The sequence below is a fragment of the Chaetura pelagica genome, unplaced genomic scaffold (genome assembly GCF_000747805.2).
Source record: "Chaetura pelagica isolate M959 unplaced genomic scaffold, ChaPel_1.0 scaffold275, whole genome shotgun sequence".
In the NCBI taxonomy this organism is placed as follows: Eukaryota; Metazoa; Chordata; class Aves; order Apodiformes; family Apodidae; genus Chaetura; species Chaetura pelagica.
The window spans coordinates 7,397,323-7,410,164 of NW_009953486.1; the positions used below are offsets into that span (position 1 = coordinate 7,397,323).

The window sequence follows — 12,842 nt, forward strand, 5'->3', positions numbered from 1 at the left end:
CGGAGGGGGGTCAGCGGGCGGGGACCCATGGTCGGTCTCTCTCGCAGCTCCGGGGCATGGAGGGGAAGGAGAGGTGAGCAGAACCGGCCCCCGCCAGCCCTGCCCCGCGCCGCACCTGGGAGCGCCCAGCCTGAGCGGGACCAGCGATGCCTCTGGGGATGAATAAACATGGATCTCGCTCTACTACCTCTTTGCCTCCGGACCCCACGGAGATCGTCAGGAGCAAGGCCTGCTCCCGGAGGGTCAAGCTCAACGTGGGGGGGCTGGCCCACGAGGTTCTCTGGCGGACCTTGGACAGGTTGCCACGGACCAGGCTGGGTAAGCTCAGAGACTGCAACACACACGACTCCCTCATGGAGATCTGCGACGACTACAACCTGGAGGAGAACGAGTACTTTTTCGACAGGCATCCCGGGGCGTTCACCTCAATCTTGAACTTCTACCGCACGGGCAAGCTGCACATGATGGAGGAGATGTGTGCCCTGTCCTTCAGCCAGGAGCTGGACTACTGGGGGGTGGATGAGATCTACCTGGAGTCCTGCTGCCAGGCCCGCTACCACCAGAAGAAGGAGCAGATGAATGAGGAGCTGAAGAGAGAAGCTGAGACTCTGAGGGAAAGGGAAGGGGAGGAATTTGATAACACTTGCTGTGCTGAGAAAAGGAAAAAGCTCTGGGACCTCCTGGAGAAGCCCAACTCCTCCGTAGCGGCCAAGGTAAGATCTCAACCTTTCTTCTCAAGTCTTGTCTGTATTGGCTTGTGATTGTAGTGGTGTGTACAGGAGGTATTGCCCTTGCTGGCTTTGCTTTGGCATCTGGGCACTTGTGGCTGGATGGGTGCTATGAATGAAGGGCAGAAAGGCCTGTATCTTTTTCTGGGTAGTGTGGAAGGGGTCTGGTTGGAGCTTCCCTGGGACAGTCCAGGCTGCCCGGTGGGAGCAGCTCCACTGACCCTGGGTTCACATACACTGAGTGCTGGAGCTGAAGATTAGTGAACTTGTTATCCAATGGCCTGTCTTGGTGCATTTTGTAACAGTGATTTCTTTTGGCCTAAACATGTGTTTGCTCCTGCTTCACCAAAGTGGCTTTTAAGAAGAGGAAATCTGCTTGAACTCTTAGACCTGGGTCTAGTCAGGAAATTAGACCTTCCTTCCTGGGGCTTAATTTAAAATTTTGTGGTGAAATACATCTAGTTATCTGTATCATGTGCTCCTAGGCTGCCACACTTAAATCTCATCCTGTACCTGATTCCAACCTATTTTAAGTCTCCCTGTGCAATGCTGCTGCAGCTCTGTCTGTCAATAGTTGAAGTGCTGCTTGCTCTGAAGTTGGTGCAACAGATCTATTTTGAAGGCGTTTGGAAGAGAAGATCCATGCTAGGAGAAACCAATGTCAGAATTGGCTCTGATAATTTAGCTGTCTCATGTTAGTCACATATTCTTTAGAGAGGAAAATATCCATGAACACAATGATTCAGTAACCATGGGGACAAAAGTGAAGGGGGAGAGGTTGAAAATTGTGGGATGAATAACTGAAAAGCATAAGAGGCTGATCAGTAAGGACCAAACCCTGAATTTTCTATGTACCAGCATCCTTATGGCAAAGGAGTAGAAAGAGGCCCCAGCTACCTCTTTCTTGTCTCCTCCCTGTTGTAGGCACACGTGCAAATGCAAACCACAGCTCCATCCTGTGGGAAGTCTGGCTTTGGTGGGCTACTTCTGAAAACAGACTGCTACTTTTCCCCTCTTTTCTCTTACTGAAGTGGTGCACATCATGGACCAAGAGCATGCATGGAAGTTTGGGGAAGGGATTTTGTGGAGTGTTGAGCTAAATGGCTCATTCTGGCAGGAGGAGGAAGAGACATGTTCAGCTGCTGATCCCATTATCACTTTTTTAATGGCAAATGGAGCTCCAGAATGTCTCTTTTTTTCCAGTGGCAGGGATGACACTGCTGAATGTATTCATCATTTATAAGGTTCCTTTGGCACAATCCTGGAATCCTGAAACACAAGCCTTGGGCTTTGCTGTCTGTTACACTGACTCAAAATCCATTAGAAACTGTTGATGCTTGTGATTTATTGTATATAAGCAGGGGTCATTCTTGCCAAATAAGTGTATTTTGTGATTTATACATGAAATGCACTCTAGCTTCATTTTCTGAGAAGATTCTTGGAGTAGGTGCATTCAGCATTGCAGGCTCTGGATTAATTGAGAGTGAATGGCAGTGCATTATTACCCTTCCCACTTAAAGCTTCCATTCTGTGACTTTGTTACTGTAATGAAAATGGTGCTGGATGTTGCCAGACCTCAAGTATTCCAACAGTTCTCAAACACAGATTTCTACTCATTTCAAGTGTAGCAAGGAAAATGAGCATGATGAACAATTAGCTTACCAGGCAGGGATAGAAATGCTGCTAAGCTGCTTCTTTATCCGATTTTCTCCCTGCTGGTGGATAACTGTTCTTTCATGCCAGAGTATGCCCTTTGCTTTGATCACCTTCATGAGAATTCATTCTACATATTGAATAGGCTGGACCAAGTCTTCAACTTCTGATGGAAGGATGTGAGGAGAGGGACTTGGCAGCCTGACCCAGCCAGCTGTGCCCAGGCTCCCTTCCAGGCTGCATTTTCAAAGTCTGAGCCTTTGCCTGGTAGCTCCTGGCCAGCTTTCCTCAGCTGTCCACTCAGTGGAGCACTGCCACCGAGGCCACAGGCCTCCAGGAACTTCTGTCACCTTTCCTAAAGCCAGACTCCATCTGCTTTGCCAGGTCTGGGAGCTCAAACTGTTCCTATAGAAAGGGAACAAAGTTAACTAGTCTGAGATTTAATGACTGTCACCAAAGGACCTAAAATAATTGGGAAAATTTGTGCTACTAATTCTTTTTCTTTGGACTTGTGCTACTCAATAAGAAGGTTTTTTTCCAATCAAATGTAACTATCTCTCACTCCAGCAATGGGGGGGCCTTTCCTGCTGGCTGTCAGCGTTGTTTGCATTTTACCATTTTAACCTGACTCCTCTGCAACAGTTCACTGCAGAACTTCTCATGGTTAAACTGGGACTGGTTGAATACTGAGAGAATAAGTTGGTCTTTTGTTGTGGGTTTTTACTTTTTAATGAATGATGTGATGTACCTGAGGGTGGAAAATGGCATTCAAAGAGGAGATGAAGAATCCCCAAGACCTTAATTTGTGTTGCTCTTTTATCCACTGGGATTTGCCCATATCTTTTGACTTTTTTTTTTGACTGGCCTTTAAACTAATCACCTCCTAGCAAGCAGCGTCTTATTTATGTGTGATGCTTCACCCTGTACGTGACTGGAAAGAACACTCTGTTAGATTTTATCATACAAGACCCCACGACCTAATTTGTGTTGCTCTTTTTATCCACTGGGATTTGCCCATATCTTTTGACTTTTTTTTTGACTGGCCTTTAAACTAATCACCTCCTAGCAAGCAGCGTCTTATTTATGTGTGATGCTTCACCCTGTACGTGACTGGAAAGAACACTCTGTTAGATTTTATCATACCCGCTCTTTGAGAGTCTCCAGATCTCTACAGTGAGGCAGCAGACAGCTGCTGAAGCCCCAGCCTTGCTGCCTTGTTACCCCCCAGCATGAGCAGAGGGGGCTTTGCTCCTTTCCTGTAACGCTGCCATCCCTTGCAGCTGGAACTGAAGCTGTGCCATCCTTGTGCAAGGTGCCACGGAGCCATGGGGCAGCACTTGGCCCTTCCCCAGGGTCAGATCAAGCAACAGGCACCCAAACCATTTCCCCTCACCAGTCCATTGAACTCAGAGGCACTTGCTGTGTCATATTCCCTGCACTAGCTTTGCCCAATGGGAAAACCCCCCCATGCAAAACTGAGCACTGAGGGACTCTCCCTCTACCAAACAAAGAATATTTCACAGGCAGTTATTTAACAAAATTTGTCTCTCTAGCCTTACAAGATCTTTTAAAGGATCAGTTTCTCCCACTTCCTGTGACTTTATTTGCCTGTCTATCCCTGAGAAATACTCACTGCAGTCTCTGTGGATGCCTCCTCCTCTTCCTGCAGTCACTGTTTTTGCATGTTCCTGCTTATTTTTGTCATTCTCCCAGAATCCCTTAACAGTTTGGTTCTTGGTTTTTGTCTTTTAAATAGTATTCTTCCTGTACTTGTATTTAAAACATCCATTTTTAACCATAGAGGACTTTGGTGTTCACTTCTGTCTGCATTTCCTCTAGATGAAGATCAGGTGGGGATATTTTCTGGAGTAGCTATTACGTTTGTTGTATGGTAGTTTTCCTTTCCTCAGGAAAAAAAATATTAAAAAATGGAGCTCTCCAGTAGCTGAGCAAGAACTGCCCCTTTTTCTCTGGACTCTAGCATCCATGTCAGGGCAGCAGTGGTTAGCAGCAGTTCTCCAGCACCCTGATTTAGGCTTTTCATCTTAATTTCCCTTTCCCTTACCAAGGCTAAGCCTGGGTAGCTGGTTTCTGTTGCTCACAATCCAGCTAGCAGCCCTGGGCTTCCACAGCAGAAGTCTCTCCTCTAGCTGTTGGTTTTTACTAACCAAGCTATTTAGGATCTGTGGGTGTCTTGCCTGTCTGGTGGGATGTTCATGTCCCTTGGGAGAAGCAGCCAGGCTGCAATTCCAATGTGACTTTGTAGCATCCTGAAAACCCACAGATAGCAGTTTTTCCATCCTTTCCAGTACAAACAAATAACAAATTAGACCAATTCAACATCTTAATTAACTTATATGGTCTTGGCAATCCTCTGATCACCTGGACCTTTCCAGCAACACTGCAAGAATGTTGCCCTGTCTGCCTCTTAGGTGGAAAAGAAATCCTTTCTTCTTTTAGTCTTTACAAATTATTTCCCTGATCAGTATTTGAACAATTAGTGTTCCATGGGGAGCGGGGGGCGGAGGGGGGTGAATCTGCTCATCTTACAGACTCCTCTGCATGTGCTGGTTTCATCTATTTTTCTCTTGCTGTCCTGAAGGCTGAGAAAAACACGGTGACATCACCCATTTTGCAAAAAGCTTCTCTGCGTATCTGCATGTCAAGTAGGATGTGCACTTCCTCTCCTCCTCACTGCCTCCACTTGCCACTTGTCCCTGTCCTGTTGGGAGCTCATCTGTAGTTATTTCTCAGCCTCTCCCCTGTTCCTACTATGTCTTTGACAGTGCAATAATATCACGTTTATCCTTGAAAACATGCAACTCCAATTCAGTAATCTGATTATGCATGCCTCTACATTTGTTGAACAGCTTTTCTAGAGCTGCCCACTGCTCTCTGCTGCTAATCTCTGGATGCATTGCTTAGGGATTGGGGAGGTTGCTCTGTAAGCTCTTTTCTTATTATTGTTGGTAGTAGTGACAAAATAAGAATGATAAAGCCTCTTGGAGATGCGTTTGCTCCTTCTAGAGAGCTCTTCCCCCACATGGGCTTTCTATTCCTGGCCCTCCCTTATGGCATGCAGTTTCCATTCATGCCTAAACCTGCCTGAATTTAGTATTCAGCAGAGGAAACCCCTCTCCCTAATTGAAGGGGTCACATCTTAGCCATGTCTTGTCTGTCTCTGAAGCTCCTATCACAGGGCAGATGTTGGCTTTGTCTGCTAAAGCCAGATTGCCTGGATTTTGCTTGCATCTCTGACTTTCATTTTCCTGATGCAGCTACTGCCTTGGCTCTTCTGCTATATATAGGAGACTTTTTCCCTTCATCCAAAGCAAACTCCTGTCTTCAGAGATCCTCAAAAGTAGAGCCTCATTCTAAAGTCTTTCCCCTGGTTTCAGGGGGGTCTACAGTTTATTGCTGGGTTTCCAGCACAGCCTTCTCCTATGAACACACAAATGATTGCTCTTCTGAATCAATCTCTTTTCATCCTGCAGCTCCTTTCTGAGTGCTTTTGCTTTTGGTGTACTTCTGAAATCTTTTGTCTGGGGAGCCCTGATTCCTACATTCAGTTCCCTGCAATGTCTTCTCTGCTTCTGTTTCACTGATGAACTTCCTAATAAATGCTGCTGTGCTGCCAGTTCCCAGAGCTTCTCTGCATTACAGCCTCCCTAAACTCTGTTTGGGTGTGGGGGAAACTCCCCCTAGTAACATTCCTGGCTTGGTTGTTATGTCTTTTGATTCTTTCCTGGCCCTGAAGAATCCTACTGGGAGTTCTAACACAGCAGACACCTTGGCCAATGCATCCCATTGCCTTGTTACTCTCCCACATCCCTGATGCAACACCTCATGTTGTCCTGCATGGTGTGCATCTGCCAACAACCAGCTTGTTCTGAGCTCTCCAGGTGGGATCCTCCCCCTTCAAAGGTGATCCTTTCTCCAGACCTCTTACTGCAGTCCTGAGCAGCCCCAGGATCTAGGCAGGCAGCTGCTCAGCACCTCCTATCTGGAAATGGCTTGGGCTCAGCAGTTGACAATCTGAGCCTGCAGGTCTGTGGTCTCTAAAGAATTTTATAAAAGGAAATCTAAAATTGTTACACCTAGTAGTTCTTTTGATGTACTTGTCATACAGTTCATGAAGTATAGTATGCCTGAACATGTCCATGTAGGCATACTCCTGGATTTTAAGCCTATTTGAGCCTGGAGCACCCACATCTGGGTGCAACTGCCTGCCATCCTGCCACAGGAGGGAACTGACAAGCTTACATGCTCAGGCTGAACTCCTTAGAAGACTTGTGCTATAGAAATATAGTTAATGCTCTTTTTAAAGCACCAGCTCTCATCTGTACCTTTGAAAAATCTGTCTGAGAAATTAATTGCCCTTGCTGCTCAGTGTTCTCCCACCCTGCTCAGCCTGTGAGCAGTCGGGGTTTAAAGCCCCAACATCACCAGTCAAAAATGTAGGAAATCTTGCAAGAATAGAAAATCCTTGTTTTGTTCAGCTGCAACTGCAGAGACTTAGTAATCATGGGATTCAGAAGAAGAGCATTAGGCCCGATCCACACAGAAACTGTTGGTGTGGTGTGATGCTCCCAAAGTGGGGGTGCAGCTTTGGCTGGTACTTGAGCAAAGCGCTTTCACGCGCTCTGTGCTCAGAGCTCCCCGGGCAGGGGCACTCCAAGCTAGCTGGAAAAAGCAATTATTTAATTTTTTAAAAAAACACTTTCTTCATGTAACTATTTTCACACAGTGGGATAAATGTCTTTGCCATCATGTTTCTGCTTTTGCCTGTTCCTCTTGATCCTGAAGATCACAATTTCCTTCTGATTTCTCTCGGTGTAAATGCCCCTGTGGAGAGGAATAATCCAAGGTTACTTTTACAACGTGAGCGTTGCTATTTGTCATTGCTAATGGCAAAATATTTATGTCAAAGAAAGTTCACAGCTGATCACTTAGTTCTTATAATAAACACAGTCAATATGATTTATTCCATGGGAGATATCTGGCAGCTACAGAAGAGGCACAATGTGGCCAGTGAGTATGAGCAAGATGTTAATATTAGACTTCTCTGGAGAAGCTATACATGGAAGATATATGTTGTCAGGGCTTCTACTACATCAAGGCAGACAGATATCAGTCCCTTTCTGTTATGAGAGTTGCCCAATTTGTCCCCTAGAACTGGAGGCTCAGGTTGGCTTCCCATGTGTGGCACTAGGACAGGGAGCACTGGCACTGCAGTGTTGGCTGAACTCGGGGTTGGAGGTTCCTGTTCTCTTGGGGCAAAACCACTTGGAGGGCTGGGTGGATAAATGGGCTCTGTGCTGCTCTGTGCCATGGACTTGTGAGCCAGCAGCAGCTCATGGATCCCTGCCCCACACCCTGTTGCTTAACTGATGTCCCTGAGCTGCTTTAGCTTTAACATTCTTTATCCTTAGCATGACCTTGCCCTAAGTTTAGTCCGTGGGGCAACAGCCACACATTCACCTCCTGGCTTTCTCAGTTACTCAGTACAGCAAAAGTAAACCTTGTAGTAAGCTTTCCCCCTGAGTCTGGTCTCTGGTTTTTCTCTGCTGTCCTAGCTGTTCTTGGCCTCTCCCATCTCCTTTTCCAACTGGCACTAGCTGAATACATTTACCAGCAGGACTCAGTGACGTCTCTTTCTGATTTTTATTGAAAAAAATTCTACTCTTTCATCTATAACAAGTCTGGAAGAGTGCTGAGCATCTCTATGCAGGCACTGTGCCTTTGTACCTGCTCTAGGCCCTCCCCAAATGCTGGGAGGGGAGCATTTCCCAAGCACATTAATTTTCTAGGTCCTCCAGTACCACCAGCAGCCTCAGCTCTGCTTCTGTGGAGGGTAAAACTCCCGTTGAATGTCACGGGAACAGACAAGCATTATAATGTCTGTCCTCATCAAGCAAAGCTCTCAAAGTGCTTGGAAAAGATGGATTACTTAAGGCCAGGACAAACCTGTGGTAGATGTATTATCCTCATCTTAAAGTGAAGAGGTGATCATTGCCCAAGGTCAGTGAGGAAGGTGAGAGCTGAGCTGGGGAGAGACCCTGGCTGCCCCCTGTTCCATGTTACCAGGACATTTTCATGATAAAGATGAGCTTCCTGTGCCTGCTGCCTGCAGTGGAATATAAAGAGGGAAAGGTGCTGGCAGTCTTGGACTGTTTAAACAAGGGGATGGAGTGAAGGATCAAACCTCCCTCTTTGTGTCCAGCCTGGAGAACTTTGCCATGATTGAAGAATAATGGGAAGGATTGAAGAAAATAATGGGAAGGATAATAATAATAATAAAATAATGGGAAGGATTGAAGAAAAATGGGAAGGTTTTCAAAGGTCTGTAGTAGGGCACTTCCAGCCCTCTCTGATGCAATCCTGACTGTCAGGGGGTGTGGCCTCACTGTTTTAAACAGCAAGAGAGCACATATGTTAGACAATATACATATAAAAACTATTGTGCGACTATATAGTAATAGCACATATCCAGTACAGTATGTATTGATATGTATATGCACAGAGATAGATTTAAAATTGCCTCTCCACCTGGCAATGACTTTGACCCAAAATCACCCTGTATGAGGAAGTTATTTATTTTCAATTAAAAACTCCTAAGCCTAGAAACCAGCTCCTCTTTGAGCACACACAGCAAATGTCATGAACAACTCAAACTGTGACTCAACAGGAGTGATAGCTCCTCACACAAAACAGTTGCCACCTTTGATAAGCACCGTGAGGATGAGGGACAGTACCTAGTCAGCATGGGCTTTTGGGTAGCTTGGCAGCTCCCTTTGGTGCACTTTAGATTTATCAATGTCTTTAGGAATGTTCCCCCTTTCCCCACTCAGAAGTCTGTCCCAGACCTGTCGTGATTCCTGTGAGTTGTCTTTTGCTGATGTTGGCAGCTTTTCTGGCCTAGAGATGTGAACTGTTGGTCCAAGGGAGGGGAATGTTCTGGCACTGCAGCGTGGGGACAGTGGCCTTAGCTCAGCACTCTGCTGCTCAGTTGTGTCTGAAACCTGGGTTGGGACAAGAGAAACCAGTAGCAAAGCAAAATCTGGAGCACTTGTAGGCACCTGAAGTCCATGACAAATCTCATATGAAAACTAACATCCATCTGACCTGCTAAAAAACTTGTGTCAGTAACAAAAGCTGTGTGAAGAGTCAAAACAACTCGAAGGAACAATTTATTTTAAAGTTCATTTTTTTTCTGTGGTACATAATCAGTTCCAGTTATTATGAGCTGAACTTATTCAGTGCTGTTTGGACGAGGATTCGTGCAGAGTCTCTAGCCCAAAGCACAGATTAGTTTTGTTCTATTTTACATTTGCTCTTGCTCATTTTTTAACAAAATGGAGCTGTAAATCTCATTTGCAGTACATAAACACCAGAAATGTTCTCTGATTGGTACTGATGGACAAAAGGTTTCTAAAGCATTATTATACTTAGCAAATTATATTTTAGACTTCAGATTACTCGTGGGCATCTTTTAAAAAATACTCATTTGCTGAAAGAATGAATTGAATGTGTAAGCAAAGAGGCCCTGTCTCAGTCTCACCACCTAAAATCCGTCGCAGGGGGCAGAACTCCAGCAAGCACACGTTCCATGACACAAGAAATCCCTTCCATGTGCCAGGAATATTTTGCTGGGCTGCTTTCAATGGTGTCTGGTGGCAGGGTAGGAAGCATGTTGAGGCACAAAGCACCAGGAGCAGCTCCTTGATTCCCTGAGGACCCTTTTCCTGCATTCCAGTTCTTTTCCAGCTTTCTCCCCCCGGCATCTGAGTGTGCTGTGGTGTTAATGTCCTCCCAGGTGTCCTGGGGAGGAGAGCAGAGCGATTATCCCGGTTACTTGGGGAATGCACACAGGGACTAACTGGACTGACTTCTCAGGGTCTGTGATGGAGCAAGAAACAGAGTTGTAATCCACCCCTAATCCCTGGACCACTTTTTTTTTCCTCTGGTGCAGGCAGATTCCAGCGTGAGCATTCAAGAGGCAACTGTAATACTTAAGAGTTTAACACTTCCATGAAACTTCCTAGGAACTCATCTCAGATTCGATTTCTTCATATTTCTGGGAATCTTGTTTGTATCTGGCACATCCTCAGCTCTGAAAAACTTCATTCACATGGCTGTAAATTTTCTGTTTGTTTCAAGATGTCCCTATGTTGCTCTGCACACTTAATATCTTTTGCATCACATGCTTATGTTAACCTTAAGTGATCACACATTAAACAAACTCTCTTTGCTTCTCGTAATTGGTGTGTTTGACCAGTTCCTCTATTAGTAATTACTGTGACATCCTTGTACTTCTCCATATCTGGCCATTCTCAAAAAATAGGGGTTCATCAAGTGTCTGGATAGAAAAGGAGTGTAACTTGCTTTCTGAGGCACTGTTTGCTGTCTGCTATCAGAAGAACCCAGCCTCTGGTGGAATAAGGAATTTTCACTCCTTGTTTATGTATTTGTGAATTTTTGGTAACTCTGTTCTTCATAGTATAAAAGTTAAATCTGCTTTAGAAAAGGGAAAAAAAATATTATGTCTCCTCTCCTGTCAATGTGCCAGGAGTTTATTAATAATACATAATAATTATACATTGCATTTCTTAGCTCTTTTCATCTGAGCATTTTAAAGTGTCTCACAAACATTAATTAGGCAATCCTCATGACTGCCTTGTGCAGTATCTACTATTATTGATCTACACTTCAGTATGACAATGCAGAAGAAATAATAAATAATAAAATCTCCCAGATAAAAGCAAGAGCAAACCTGGGCAGGAAAGGCAAAGGAAGCTGGAGAAGATATCACCCTTTGTAGTTATGTTTTGTGTCAGTGACCCCACCAGTCTACCTGTCAGTGTATTAGAGCTGTCAGACCTGACGTTGACTGGTGTAGGACACTGGTTGGAGGCAGCAGTTGGGAGATTTTCTAGACCAACATAGTATTCTCTCTGCTGACAAGAAGGAAGCTGTGACTGACAGCAGAACTTGTCCCTGGTTGAGAGCAGCAGAGCCAGAGGCTTGCTCTGGAGCAGTGACGGGATTTACTGATCCTCATTCCAAGAGAACAGTGGTTTGTTATCCTTTTGTCCTTTGCAGGAGGGGTCCTTGAGGTGTAGCCCATCCAGTGTGTGTAGTGTCCCCTGAAGGGTCCCTCTAACCCTCAGCAGACCCAGCTCACCATCAAGGCTGTCACAGCAATGGGGTCCCTTCCAGTGCCCACCCCAGATGGGGTGCAAGGGACCCACAGCTGTCAGATGAGAGCAGCTGGTCCCACCAAGGGGGCACCGTGCAGAGTGTGAGGACCTTCATACTTGAGCTTTTAATCTTTGACTTCTCCCCTGCTCCCTTCTCTTCTCCAGGGAGCCACTGCAGTGCTGCTTGCAGGCTGAGCCTGCTTTGGCAGGGGAAGGAGTTTCTGTGATGTCCCAGCTCTTGCCTTTCGATGCACAAAGCTTTAGGAAATCCTGTGCAGAGTGGACTCCAAAGCTCACCTTAGTTCTTTCCCCTCAGCCCTTGGAGTAAGACTTGCACAAGCATCTGTGTCTTATTATCTTGACCAGTATCACTTAGGAATAGGTTTGTTCTCAGAAAAACAGCTTTTGTTAGGATAGACCAAGGTGAAAAATTTTAAAATACCAGTGTTCTGGTAGAAAATGCCCCCTCACTTTACCTCATGCTTACTGCCAGTGAGCTGAATTAAACTTAGATTAGTCAACATGTGGTTATTCTTAGCCTCTAATCTTCCCAAGGTAAGAGCCCGATTGATCTCAGCAGGTTTTGCAGCATTTAGCTGAGAAAAGCCATGTGTCTTAAACGTGTTACCTGTCACTGTGAGGGAGGCAGGCTGGCACCACAGCAGGTCTGTTTGCAGTGTTAAGTACCTGCCACTTTTTGCCAGGTACTAAGACAAATTATGTCAGCATTAGGAGGGTCCACAAGGAGCTGGTGTGGATCCAGTTTCCCAGGAGTGCTGAAGACCCTCAGGGACCATAAGAGCTCTTAGATAGGTCAACCTCTAGTTTTGCCTTTGGAGGAGGTCCTGACTGGCATTTACCTTTGGTTTCTTTTTGCAAAGTTGCAAAAAGTTGACTTCAGGTCTGTTGAGTCCTACTTATTGTATCTGTTTTGACCCCTTCCTGCCTCCAAGTTCCTGTATGTGGTGCAGCATGACAGGACAGGGCTGTGCTGCATTCTAGATAACATCAGGGATCAGAGTTCATTTTGCTAATTGACATGTTCGTGCTCTATTTGTGTTTACACACAATGTTATTCTATAGGAGTAAACTTAGGCTTCCAGCAATCCCAGGAATAGTCTCATTTAACACCTGTACCCATGGCCAAAACCAGCTTTAGCAGATGCAATCTGCTCACTGAAACATGAGACTTTAATAATACTAGGCAAAAGTCTCTGGTCCTACCAGAGTGATGTCTGACCTCTCTTTCTTCCCTGCTGAA

The 12,842-nt window shown here is 45.5% G+C and overlaps 1 protein-coding gene across 1 annotated transcript in view; it reads left to right on the top strand.

The window, feature by feature from the left end:
• The first annotated feature begins 146 nt into the window (after positions 1-146).
• Positions 147-12,842, top strand: part of KCNB1 (potassium voltage-gated channel, Shab-related subfamily, member 1) — a 113,896-nt gene continuing 101,200 nt past the window's right edge. The window contains exon 1 of the mRNA XM_009998667.1: positions 147-713. Within this exon, the coding sequence (XP_009996969.1) occupies positions 147-713 (567 nt within the window). The remainder of the gene's footprint in view (positions 714-12,842) is intronic.